A 14378-nucleotide genomic window follows, 5' to 3' on the forward strand; every position below is an offset into this window, starting at 1 on the left:
TGTTGCTGGAAAAGCGCAGCAGGTCAGGCAGCATCCAAGGAGCAGGAGAATCGACGTTTCAGGCATAAGCCCTTCTTCAGGAAAGTCATTAACCATTAAGCGTTATTATGAAGCATTAATTGGATGTAACAAGAAGCAATTGAAATAAGGCAGAAAAGTACTTGAAAAACATACTCATGCATAAATATCCTGTTTGATTGGGGGTTAGTAATCCAAAGATGTGCTGATCAGGTGGATTGGCCATGTGAAATTGCCCATGGTATGCAGGGATGTGTAGGTTAGGTGCACAAAGTTAAAAATCATACAATACCAGGTTATAGTCCAGCAGGTTTATTTGGAAGCACTAGCTTTTGGAGTGCTGCTCCTTCATCAGGTGGTTGTGGAGAATAAGATTGTAAGACATAGAATTTATAGCAAAAGTTTACAGTGTGATGTAACTAAAATTATATATTGAAAAAGACTTGGATTGTTTGTTAAGTCTCTCATCTTTTAGAGTGACCATGTTGATTTCAGTTCTTTCATATGTAAATCGCAAACAGATACCTCAAACTCGTCGCAAACAGATTCTGTAAATCCGTTTTTTAGATTAGGATCAGTCTGACTATTGTGGCACATATAGCCTCACAGGGAAGTTCACACCTTTGATACATTGTCTGGGCCAACACGACACCAATTGTTAAAGTTCATTTGAGAATGTAACTTTCAAAAAAAAGTTTTGCGATTTACATATGAAAGAACTGAAACCAACATGGTCATTCTAAAAAATGAGAGACTTAACAAACAATCCAGGTTTTTTTCAATGTATATTTTCAGTTACATCACACTATAAACTTTGCTATGAATTCTGTGTCTTACAATCTTATTCTCCACAACCACCTGATGAAGGAGCAGTGCTCCAAAAGTTAGTGCTTCCAAATAAACCTGTTGGAGTATAACATGATGTTGTGCGATTTTTAACTTTTGTACACCCAGTCCAACACCGCCATCTCCAAATCATAGGTTAGGTGAATTAGTCAGGGGAAAATGTTGAGTGATAGGGTAGGGGTATGGGTCTGGGTGGGATACTCTTCAGAGGGTCAGTGTGGACTTGTTGGGCCAAAGGGCCTGTATCCACACAATTGGGATTCTATAATTCAAGTACCTGACCTTGAGGTTTGGTGGGAATTATTAGTTTGTGTGAATTTTACATGGAGTTACCTGAAAATGTTTTCAACCTATTTTCTGCTCAATGGAGTATCTGGAGAAGTACTAAAAGGACAATCAAACAGTGATACAGTAAACAACCAGAATAGTATTAATATCAGGGGAGAAAGTGAGGTCTGCAGACGCTGGAGATTAAAGCTGAAACTTTATTGCTGGAACAGCACAGCAGGTCAGGCAGCATCTAGGGAACAGAAGATTCGACGTTTCGGGCACATGCCCTTCCTCTCACCATCAGACTGGCATTTGTGAGAGCGGGACTGTGGATTTTTTCCATCAGACTGGGGTTTGGAGAGGGAGACTGTGGAATTTCCCATCAGACTGGGGTTTGGAGAGCGGGAGTGTAGATTTTCCATCAGACTGAAGTTTGAGAGTGGGACAGTAAATTTTCCCATCAGACATAGGGTTGTGAGAGGAAGCTGTGGACTTTCACTATCTGACTGTGGTTGGTTAGATTGGGACTTTTCCCATCGGACTGGAGCTTGAGTGATTGGGGCCATGGACCTTCCCATTGAATTGGAGTTTGTGAGAGGAGGCCACGTACTTTCACAATCGGACTGGAGTTTAAGATTTGGTGCCGTGGAAACAGGTATAGTCCAAGTACCAGCCGATATTCAGGAGTCCCCAAAGGGCAGAGGGCAGTGATACTCATTTGTTGAATATGTCTAAAATAGTTCGAGCTTATAGATTGACTCGTTAGTTTGCATTTACCTAAATTATATTAAGCTAATACATTTGCTTTATACCTAAGTGTCTTCTTGTATTCATTTTGCTCAGATCTATTAGGCACTTTCAGCCCAACAATTCAAGGCTATGCTGAATTCCGATCAATTCTTGATTGGATCACATTTGAGGAATTGTGCACAATTCTGTCTGTTAACTTATAAAAAGCACATGTAAGCACCAAGGAGAGTGAAAATGAATTTTTCAAGGATGGCACCAGAATTTAGAGGTCATCACTTGCATCCTAAAATGGGAATGTTGGTTGGGTGGGGGTACCTAAGGGATGTCTTTAAAATTGTGAAAGGTTTCGATAGATTAGACATATGAAGGGGTGTTAGCACAATTTTTTAAAAGCCAAGAGCAGGTGGGTTTGGGTGTAGGTTTGTTAGATCTCTGACCAGCATCATTGGGATCACACCATCTTCCAGCTGAATTTCTAGGCTTCACCCAGGTGGGTTTACTCCCTTATCCCAACCTGTCCCAAATAATAACTTATCTTTTATAAATAAAATATAACACCACACATATTGACACTGAAATTCATTTGCCAATTATTTGCCCTTTTTTCATAGAACCTCTCCATCCCTGAAGGTATTGAGAGGTGAAGAGATCATTGGAAGAGTTTATGCTGGAGAGAATCTCACCCCTCCTTGGAGCTGTTGAGCAAGTAGTTAAGATCTACAGCTAATTTTTAAAAATTAATTCATGGAATGATGGCATCACCTGCTCAACAAGCATTTAGCATTGCCTTTTCTTAATTGCACAGAGGGCAGTTGTGTGTCAACCACATTGCTGGGAATCCAGAGTCCCAGGTAAGCAAGCCCAGTTTAGGAAGGCAGATTTCTTTTGCTGAAGGACATAAGCAAACCTCGAGAGTTTTACAATAATAAGTAGTGGTGACAATATCTCTACTAGACTTGCTTTATTAAAACTAATTCAGACATTGCCACTTGCTATGCAGAGACTTGAGCCCATGTCACTAGAACATTAATCTGAGGTTTATGGATTCGCTAGCACTCTGACAGTACCACTACAGCCTTTGCTGCCTTAACCAATCATACTGGGAAGTAATGGCTGGTCTGAATGTATCTTCATATGACTTATATTCTTAGGAATTTTAAACAGGCCTTCTTATTGCAAACATATGATATATGCAATGACGAAGATTAGTGAATCTAACTTTGTGTGATGGGTTTGAAGGTGTTAATATTACAACAGCTTTACAAAGTCGTATATTACTAAACTGTGTGAAAATATCCCAGTATTTATCATTGCAGATCTGAAGAACTTCAAACAAAAAGTACTAACCTAAAAGCAAAGTTTCATACAATAAAATCTGACATTATTTTTTCAAATAGAAGCACGTAATATGATTCAGTTACTTACTGTCTGCTTTTGCCTTCCTATTGACAGTTGCATATTCAGAAAAACTACTTGTTCCAAGCACTGGTGACTCGGTATCTGCTGCAAAATAAGGTTTGTCTGAATAAATCTTGAGTTTGACTTGAATTTTTTTTCATATGGTTGTATTTATTATATACAATATTGAAATATATTTGTGTCATCCACAAAATGGAATTAGAACTTAGGAAAGAGAACATTTTCTAAATATAACCCTCAGGCTGTTCTGAATGATTCACGCTCATTGTTTTGAGAGGTTTTGAGAATGCAAGAACATGTGTGGCAAATGTTGTGTTGGCATTTAGTGGTTCACTAGGAGAAAGTGAGGACTGCAGATGCTACAGATCAGAGTCGAGACTGTGGTGCTGGAAAAGCACAGCAGGTGAGGCAGCATCTGAGGAGCAGAAGAATCGACGTTTCTGGTCTAAGCCCTTCGTCAGGGTTTCCACAGTCTCAATTTAGTGGTTGACGGTTTATACCTCCAGGAAATGAATAACCACATAGAGATAAGGCAGTGTTAAGGCAGCAAAGCCAGCTCTTAACCAGAATCCAAAGAAGGATCCATAGAAGAATCAGTGGATTCAAAACTGTTTCTCTGTTAACTGATGCTGCCAGACTTGCTGAGCTTTTCCAGTATTTTCCTTATTTTATTTCTGGTTTCCAGCATCCATAGTTTTTTTTTATTAAATGGACCATTAATTGAAATCCATAACTAAGTATTGATGGGATTTAATCTAGGGTATCATTTTGATGTGCTTGTAATTTCAACTTCATTGTAGAAGATTCTAAGTGATACTAAGAGTTGCTGATTAATCAGTTAGGTAGATATAGTATGAAGGATTACTGGATTCGATACATTAACTCTGTTTTTGTCTTCACAGATGCTGCCTGAGCTGTTGAGTTTCTCCAGCACTTTCTGATTTTATTTCAGTCTGCATCTTAGCTTGACCAGGACTAATAATCCTCATTAGGAGATTTGCTAGGCTTTTGGGGAGGATATAAACTAGACTGGTGGGATGTGGGAATCTAAAAGGAAGCTCGAATTCAATGGAATCAGAACTTGTAAAAGGAAGTACGTGATTATAAGCAAAAATATAAGATAGAGCATTGGTAGGCAATAAATTGAGAATTATGTTAAAAAGCTCAATTAAGTGCTCTGACTGAATGTCTGTAAAGGTTGAATGCAAAAGGTTGATACAAATTCATAAATTGAAATGATTTCATTGCTGTTATAGAGAGGTGGGTGCAGGGTGACTGAGATTGGGAACTGAAAAATCCAACAATGGTATACATTCTTGAAGGATAAACAAAAGAGAAAAAGGAGATGGATAGTATTCTTTATAAGGGATGATAACATTAAATTAGTAAAAGAAGATTGAGAGGCAAAAATTCAGATTCCCAACAGAGTATTAAAGGTTTGCTGTTATGTTCTCACAAAATATTCAGTCGGACAGCTTTCCATACATAGTGAGTTACGTGTGACTGTCTTATTAGGCATCATCATCCAAGCTCCAGTGAATGCAACCTTCTTTGTTTACTTCACTCATTCATAGCTGAGATGTTTCTTTGTACAAATGCTTTCAGTGTTAGGGGCACAATCTAATTGGGCCAACATTCCTATCCAAACAAGATAACCACTGGCTGACACCACCAAACCTAATTAGGAGAGGAAAATGGGTTTGAACTTGAGAGGGTACTAACCTCAGAACGTCATGTTATGTGGTTGTTTCCTTGTCCCATGCAAGTCTTTAGTGAAACTCTATCAAATGTCCAATTGTCCTATTTTTGTCAGTGAGTTGAAGAAGAGTTATAGCAGACCCAAAATTGTAACTGTTTTTTAATCTCCAGATGCTGACAGAATTTCTCTAGCATTTTCTGTGTTTGTTTCAGTGAGTTGGTGGTGCGTGAGGTGCTGAACATTGTAGCTCACTTTATGTTTCAGTCTGAATATAGTCAGGCATGTGAGAGGCAGTAAAACTTTGGAACAGGTTATGCTGCACTTGTAGCTGCAATGAATTTACAAGGTATGGATTACACCGAAAGTATCTGATGAAAATGCCTGGCACCCAACTTCCTGATTGACAGTTCTCTGCAGTTGCAACTTTCCAGTGCTATCCCACACCCACAGGAGAATGAATCAGTAAGTCGGTAGAATGAAATACCCTGCAAGAGATCAGCAGATCGTTCACTCTCTTGCAGCATTGGAGCTTGCTTCTCCTGAATTGCCCATGGGTGCTAACCTCCATAGCTGCCTTCGACAGTCGGGATAGCCTCATGTTGCCATCCACAGGGAAACATGGTCTTTTTGCATGGTCTTTGACAATTCCAGAGTAGATTGGGATGATGAGCCGAAGCTCAGAGTGAAGTGCACCTTTTAAACATGGTACCTGAACATTGGAGCCTAAAGGATTGTTGAGGGGATGCAGAACCATGAAATGTGGTGTTTAATCCACAATGCATTTGTAATAAACTGAGAAGAATGTAATCACTTGGAAAGCATGACCCATCCAGAACAGAAGTCCCTTTGCTACTAACCTGACCCCATTCTCTCACTCACACTTTTAGTCTCAAAAAATAAACATAGTGCTCCTAAATGTAGAGCACAGTGACTATTCCCATCAGCAATTATCTTACTCCAAGGTGTTGTTTAGGATGAGCTGTTAACTAGAATCTTGAAGTGGGTTAATGTCCATAGTATCCTGTGTACAAGGCTTTAGTGAGTCCCTAATTATGATAATTATAAAGACCTAACAATAAATATAAGAAGTTATTTGAATAATTAAAAAGATACCCTGTGTGTACTCCACAGGAATTTTGGATGTGGCCCGCTAAATGCATGACATTTTTGTATTTGAATTTATGTTAAGGCGTAGCTAGAAAATACAAAACAAAAGTAAAATTGCTACAGTGAATAAAGTACAGTGCTAGACTTTCCATTATTAGTGTCTAAATGTTACCTTGCATTTGCTGAACTTCATTAAATTTTGAAACAGGTTGTGATGTATCTTCTACATTTTCCTTTCGTTGCACAGGTTTTGGTCTTTGACTTTTCGAGCCTGTTCATATAAGAGTTTGTGCCTTAAAACGCTTTCCTCATAAATGTTCATTTTAATATTAAAAAATTAGCTAAGTCAGTACAGTGGTAATAGTCTGTATTGTCTGCAAAAGACACTGTAGCAGAATGCAAAGATTTCATTGACAGCAACTTATCAAACAAGGAATCTTTATCCCCGAGATAAACAAGAGCTGCAGATGAATTTAAACGTTCTTCAGAATGTCCTTTCATAAATGTGAAGATTGAAAACTACACCCAATAAATCAAATCAAATTTGATTTATTATTGTCACATGTACCTAGGTACAGTGAGATGTTTTGTTTGGCATGCAGTACAGATGGATCATAATATAAGGTGCATCAGAGTAATAGAACACAGTGATAAATAAAATGTTATTGCTGCAGAGAAAGTGCACAAGCAGCGAGGTCAGCATTAAATTTGAGGTCTATTCACAAGTCTAATTATAGCAAGGAAGAAACTGTTCTTGAATCTTTACTATGCATGTTTAAGCTTTTGTATCTTTCATCCAATAGAAGAAGTTGGAAGAAATATAATTGGGGTGGGAATGGTCTTTAATTATATTGTCTGCCTTTCCAAGTCAGGAGGGAGAAAGTGAGGCCTCATTCTTGATGAAGGGCTTATGCCCAAAATGTCGATTCTCCTGCTTCTCGGATGCTGCCTGACCTGCTATGCTTTTCCAGCACCACACTCTTGACTCTGCCTTTCTGAGCCAGTGAGAAGTATAGATGGAGTCAATGGATGGAAGGTTAGTTTGCTTGATGGACTGGGATGTGTTCACAATTCTCTATTTCTTTTGGGTCCTGGGCAGCTGTTCTCTCACCAAAACCTACAACATTTTAGCAAGACTTCTTTATTTCTCTTCCCCAATTCTCTTGGAATAATGATCAATATGTTCTTACTTTCCTTGTTTCTTGCTGGACTTGCAAGGCTTTTCAAAGTGTACTATCAAGACTGTGTAAATAATTGATTCCAGCATTTTCCCAGTGACTAATGTTAGGCTGACTAGCTCGTAGTTCACTGATTGCTTACTCCCTTTGTTCTTGAAAAGATAGGTAACATTTTCTATCCTCCAATCCAGTAGGTCAGTTCTCACATCTAAGCCATGTGGTCCCTACACCACATAAACTGAAATGGTTGTAGATGACAGCTCACCACCATCACATCAATATTATAAAAAAGACCAGAAATACAACCGGACTTGCCACATAAATGCAGTGTTTGCAAGCGTAGGTCAGGGGCTAGGAATAATATGGTGAGTCACTCACCTCCTGACTCCCCAAAGCCTTTCCGCCATCTACATGGCACAAGTGAAGAGCGTGATGGAATATTCTCCACTTGGCTGGATGGGTGCAGCTCCAACAACACTCAAGAAGTTGATATCACCCAAGAGAAAGCAACCTGCTTGATTGGCACCATATCCATGAACATTCACTACCTTCACCACCGACAGTAGGTGGCAGCAGTGTGTACTATGTACAAGATGTATTCCAAAAATCACCAGATCCTCAGACAGCAACTTCCAAATCCACGACCACTTCCATCTAGAAGGACAAGGCAGCAGATAGACGGGAACACCACCAGCTAGAAAATCCCCTCCAAGCCACTCACCTTCCTGCCTTGGAAATATATCACTGTTCTTTCACTGTCACTTTGTCAAAATCCTGGAATTCACCCAAATGGCATTGCAGCTTATCCCATAATTGGGAATGTACAGAGGTCAGGATTAGAGTTCCACAGATATCTCAGAGGAATGTGTGATTTGAGGAAATAAAAAAAAGAGAGGGGAGAATCACACTATGATTTGAGAACACAGATGAAAAATTCAAAATCAGGGTGTTGGTTGACTTGGAGCCAATTTAGGTCACTGAGTACAGGCTGACTGCAGATTAGGACTTGCTACAATTAAACCCAATGGATTACGTTTTAGTCATAATGTTTGGAAATACATGCCACATTCCCTAAAGAGTACAAGATCTGAAATTGTTTGCAGCAATTTTTGTTGCTTACCTGCTCCCTTGCACTTTCTTAGACTCAACACCAATACCAGGACAATGATGAGAAGAAGAGCCAGACTCACAAATACAATGATGTTGGTGTGGTGAAAGGCAGAATGTTCTGTCAGAAAGAGAAGGTCAGATTTCATGGGTTATTGTTTTAAACTAGAAGAAAACAAAGTAAGCTCCTTTAATGTCAAAGTAAGTAAAATTTCTGCCTGATTTAACATTCAGCCATATAGATGAGAAATCAACTGACTTCACATAGCAGTGTTGGAATGTTACAACTGAACTGTCTACAACCACTTCAGTTATGGACAGGAAAAGAATGAAATTATTGCAATCTGATCATTCTTTCTTGAAAGAAGATGTATGCAGATGACCAATAACCAAAGAACCTGATATAGCTGTGGTGCTTCCCCTACATAACAGGTGAATTATACTCTTGCCTGGCATTATTCTTGAATTATGACAATTTGATTAAGAATTGAATTCATGAGGACAGAAATTAACCAAAAACAGAAATTGCTGGAAAAGCTCAACAGTTATGGCAGCCACTGTGGAGAGAAATCAGAGTGAATGTTTTGGGTCCAGTGACCCCGTCTCAGAACTTGGACATTTTGTTGAACCACCTGTTAACCAGGCATTGGTGAGGCCATTATCCTGTCATTACATGGAATCCAAACATTTGGGTTGGAAGCCCGCCCCAGCGATAATGGGTGCTTTTCTAGGATTGGGAGAGCAGTGACATTGATTTGGGTGGTCAGAGGCAAGAGTATGAGGGGTTACTTCCAGTAAGTTCTTATTTATGATTCAGATGTGACACAGCACTTACACACTAGAGACATAGACTTGTAGCTCAAAGAGGGAAGGTGTTACTGTTCAAGATGTATTTTGGTTTTCTTTTGTGCAATTTGGGTGTCACTGGAAAGGACAGCACTTGCTGTTCTTCTCTAAGTGCCCCTGAACATTTGGTGCCATTTCACAGATAGTCTGATGAGAGCAGGGGCAGTACTGGACCTAATCCTAGAGAATAAAGCTGGTCAAGTGGTTGAAGTGTCAGTGAGTGTGCATTCTGGTAATAGTGACCACAACTTTGTAAGTTTTATAGTCATTATTGGAAAGGATAAGGATAGTACAGAAGTTAAGTGTCTATATTGGGGGAAGGTCAATTTTAATGTAATTAGACTGGGTTTGGTGACAAATACTGGGAGCAGATACTCGCATGTAATTACCTCCCTGGAGGCACCATCTATTCCAGTTCATTGACACCAGGCCGATGCTTCACAGCTATAAACGCTACAAATGGATTGAATTGGATCCAGAAGCTCCCACATGCTGCAGCTGTGACAACTCTCCCACTGTATTTGGTGGATCAGGAAACGTATTTTTCTTGAATAATTTGTAGTTTCCCTCTTCACAGAATTGTCTGACACATCAAACTTCCAGCTTGTGATCTGCACACTTAAGCAGTGCTCAGTCACACGTATTTACAATATCAGAAAAAGAAAGCAATGTGTATAGAGACTGATAAGGAATGGTGATCAGAGACGGTCTTACCTGATTGATTTGATGGGAATAGTGATGCTGCATGAAGTGACATCAAAAGGTTGGTGGTAAATATGAACTGGAGAGTTTAGATGGGGGAGAGATAATGTGAAAAATGGGTGAATATTGGGAAAGTGATTCCAAAACGTTCTGAGTTCAGACAGAAGTTGAACTCCCCTAAAGGTAAGAAATCATTTGGTGCAAAGATGAGGGAGGAAATCAGTAAATACATCTCAGTGAGAACAATGAAGATGATAGGGAAGAGGGATGGAACAAAGTGGGTTATGCAGCAGAGGTAAATGTACCAGATGAGAAAGGAGACAGGTCAAGCTGTAATATGGTGATAAAATCTGCAACTTAAAGGACTAAATAGCCTCCTTTGGGGCCTTAAATGACTGGGAATAACAGAACCAAACAGTGCAGAAGAGCCTCTTTGGCCCATTGGGTCTGCACCAACAAAATCAACTCTAAATCTTCACTGGTCCCATTTTCCAGCACTTAGTGCATAACCTTGAACACGACGACATGTCAAGTGCTCTTGAAATGACTTGATAAAATAAAAGACCATGATGGATTGGAAAGCACCCTCTAGCCAAACAGAAAGGAAAGATATTCTCAGCCCTTAGCCAGGTTTCTGTGAAGGCCATGATATTGATCCAGTCATCTACAATATGCTCAGCGATGACAAGTTGTTTTCCTAACTGCATGGACACTTTCGAGGGAGATGTGTTTCATGGCAGTGAGAGCTGTAACATTGGGAAATTCCATAGGATCAACAGTGGACAAATGAGTGGACAAGGATGCAGGCTGGTGTGATAAACCCCAAGAGATGTATTGGACAGGAAGTTCAAAGGGAGAGCAAGATGGGAGAGTTGATGTTTTTATTCATAAAGAGGCAATGTGAATACCTCAATGGGACCTACTGATGATGCCAAGGGACACAAAAGTGAACTCTAACTCTAACCTACCCAATCATAAAGTCAGAGTAACGGTAAAAAAGCTGGAGGATCGAGGAGTAGTGAAGGGTTGGGGTAAGGATTTTGGAAAGTACAGCACACAAGATTTGACAAATGAAATAAGCCAAGACAATAAGAGACAGTTGTCTAATGTAAAGATTTTAAAAAGTTTTTATAAAGGAGGAAAAATGATATTTGAAAATATAATTGTTTTTAAATTTCACCAATTAAATGTTTTTGACAGAAAGTTTAGTATCTGTTCTGAGAGGTCTCCATTCTGTTCGTGTGACAGAAACACAAAAGTCAGAGAAAGACTCAAGTTGAACTTTCTCACCTTCCCTATGGTTAGGGGAATATTCCAGAAAATTTCAACCCATTGCCAAAGGACAATCTATCCTGACCATTCTACTGTTGGCTGGGTCATTGGAACTTCTCCTGCTCAAACATTGGCCTAGCCATCAGATGTCCCTTCCACAACCTTCATTATGATGCTTGATAATTATTAAAAATATTCCTGGACTATTTTGCTCGAAATCAGTGTGGCCTCAGTAGCTTCTAACACATGGTTCTGCGATACCATGAGTTAAAGAGAAGCACATTTGTTAATGTCCCAAAGTTTGCAAAGGTAAGCTGCTTCTAACTTTACCTTCATTTACAATTTTACCTTTTATACACATTATTAGCTTTCACTGAAAATTTGATAGAGCATTATGTCTGAACGTTTACCACTCTGACAAATTTTCACCCACTTTCCAAATTCACATCAATGTGATAATTGACTGATTGTACAATTTGTCTTACAGACAGTAAGGTGTTATCTCAGAGAAAGTTGCTGATAAGCTGCACCATTGTAGAAGTTCATCCAAAAGATCTCGTAGTTATGGCTGCCACTAAATGCAATAAGTGGTAAGAACATTTCCTTTGAATTTTATGTATTAAGAGCAAGATCTGAGTCACTTACCACTGACTTCCAAATAGTATGGGACTGAAACCTGAGGCATGTTTTGTTGAAACAAAACACACATCCACTTTCCTCTGCCTCTGTCAGCTTTCTCAATAATCAGCCTCAATGATTTCTCTTTCCTATTCCTCTTATTCAATGTCTTTTCTTCAATAATTTTGCCATCGTTATTGATCCAAACAAGTCTGATTGATTCAGTTACATGAGAGACAGAGCAGGTCAGGGTAATGGAGTCTTCCTCAATCTCTGCATCAGAGGGTTCCGCTGTGACTGTGTAAACCAGAAAATCATTTTAAGTTTTAAACAATGACTTAATCAACGAAAGCAGCATCAATATTTTGTCCCCTACCTTTAACTGTGATTAATGTAATGGTCACTATTTTATTTGATTGCAGGAAACATGTATAAACTCCTGCATCTTCAAACAGGACTGGGACAATCTTCGCATTGAAGTTCACACCATTAAACTTTGATGTTGTGGGGACCAGTCGATTCCCAAAGTGAGTGCGATCTATATTGATGGGCTGAGATCTCGTAACAGATGCTATTATTTTCTCCTGATTCTGAGCAGCTGACCTCCATCTCCATGCAGCAGTTTCAAATTGGTTATCAAAGTGCTGACAAACCAGTTTGAGCTCACTGTGATCTGTGTCTGAGCGATAAAGAGTATAACTCTTTATAAATAAATCTACAAAAGAAAGACAGAGAACCACATGTTGGAACATTATGTGGAAGGACAGGGAAAAGGTAAAATAATGATTATTATTGTATTAAAATACTAGTGTTGATCATTGAAATGTTGTATCATCACATTTTTGTCAAAACAATGTACTACTTAAACATTGCCAACTTAGATGAGATCAATATTAGAAAAGACCGACTTTGAATGATTTTTCAATAATCTTTTCTAGTTTTAATATGTTGGCTCCCTTTGAATGATATCAAGATTTTCTTAGGTTAGATTGCCTACATTGTGGAAACAGGCCATTCAGCCCAACAAGTCCACACAGACCCTCCAAAGAGTAACCCACCCAGATCCCTACATTTACCCCCTGACTAATGCACCTATCACTATGGGCAATTTACAAAGGCTAATTCAACTGGCTTGCACATCTTTTGGTTTGGGGGAGAAAACTGGAGCACCCGGATGAAACCCACACAGGTATGGGGAGAATGTGCAAACTCCACACAGACAGTTGCCCGAAGTGGGAAATCGAACCCGGGTCCCTGGTGCGGTGAGACAGCAGTGCTAACCACTGAGTCACTGTGCCACCCATGGGACACTGGGAAATTTCATAAGATCAATAGTGGACAACTGAGTGGAATAGGCTGCAGATTAGTGTGATAAACCCCAAGTGATGTATTGGACAGGAAGTTCAAAGGGAGAGCAAGATGGGACATTTGATTTAAGAAGCATCCTGACAGAAATAGGAATAGACAGGGAAAAGAAGGATTCAGAATGCGTAGATACAAAAGGTTTCAGATTTCACAAGACACCCTGTGTCAGTATAGTCATGGTGGGCTGAAGGGCCTATTCCTGTGCTTTTCTGTTCTTTGCTTTTTGTGCTAAGACATCAAATTCCCAATATCTTAACACTGAGCAACAACATGTCATAATTGGGTTGCTGAAAGGAACAACACGATATTCCAGTATCAGAAATGGCAAGGGGAATATCAGGCAGGGTGGAATTATTTAAACAACAGGCAAAAGAAATCAGATTCTCATCATAGAGTTAAACGCCACTGAAGAAGTTCTGCCTCCTCACTTATTGGATCGACCATCTCACCTGCAGGTATTGCAATGTTTATCTGCATTTCATTCAAACCATAACCACACATTGCAGCCCTGATTCCCTCCTACATTTATTGGCTACACTCCCAATCCTGTCCCCAATCTCTTGATACTCCCAACTGTTCGCTCCACTGCCAAATTCCCAAGAACCTACCTGCCACTGCCTGACTCCCACAAACATGCTCACCTTGGCTTCTGTGCCCAATACTGTCCTCTGTTCGATGTGCTCAACTTTTACCCTCTTTTGACAGTTGCCCTCATTCCAAATCCTGCAGATATAAGTCCAGGATCTGTCAAAAGCCCCTTCTAACTTCGTTGAAAGGCTACCCAACAAAGAAGACAATTAGTACGAGTGCACGTTTTGGCATTCTGGCTGGATGTCCAAAGGAGAAGGTGTGAGAAGAGATGGGCATAAGGGGAAGGATGCAGGGAGATGATGGCCTTATGGTATTATCACCTGAGTCAAGATTAGAGTGGTGCTGGAAAAGCACAGTAGGTCAGGCAGCATCTGATGAGCAGGAAAATTGACGTTTTGGGCAAAAGCCCTTCAGCAGGAAGCCCTTCATGATAAAGAGCTTTTGCCCGAAATATCGATTTTCCTGCTCCTCGGATGCTGCCTGACCTGCTGTGCTTTTCTGGAACCACTCTAATCTTGACTCTAATCTCCAGCGTCTGCAGTACCCACTTCTGCCGTATTATCACCTGAATATCAATCCAGACACCCACC

At 39.8% G+C, this 14378-nt stretch overlaps 1 protein-coding gene across 6 annotated transcripts in view; it reads right to left on the reverse strand.

Moving 5' to 3' along the window:
* Positions 1-14378, reverse strand: part of LOC122556491 (uncharacterized) — a 61840-nt gene that overhangs the window by 15203 nt on the left and 32259 nt on the right. For 5 of the 6 annotated variants that reach the window (XR_015759706.1, XR_015759707.1, XM_087995171.1 and 2 more), the window contains exons 5-9: positions 12209-12547; positions 11860-12129; positions 8408-8515; positions 6282-6380; positions 3310-3387 (exon numbers count right to left, since the gene is read on the reverse strand). Coding sequence is in view for 4 of the 6 variants with exons in the window: in XM_087995171.1 (XP_087851297.1) it covers positions 3310-3387; positions 6282-6380; positions 8408-8515; positions 11860-12129; positions 12209-12547 (894 nt within the window). In the remaining 2 variants the exon portion in view is untranslated. The remainder of the gene's footprint in view (positions 1-3309; positions 3388-6281; positions 6381-8407; positions 8516-11859; positions 12130-12208; positions 12548-14378) is intronic. The other variant, XM_087995172.1, reaches the window with a different exon arrangement.

This window comes from Chiloscyllium plagiosum, unplaced genomic scaffold (genome assembly GCF_037043375.1).
Source record: "Chiloscyllium plagiosum isolate Xiang-an unplaced genomic scaffold, Cpla_swu_hap1 HiC_scaffold_16, whole genome shotgun sequence".
In the NCBI taxonomy this organism is placed as follows: Eukaryota; Metazoa; Chordata; class Chondrichthyes; order Orectolobiformes; family Hemiscylliidae; genus Chiloscyllium; species Chiloscyllium plagiosum.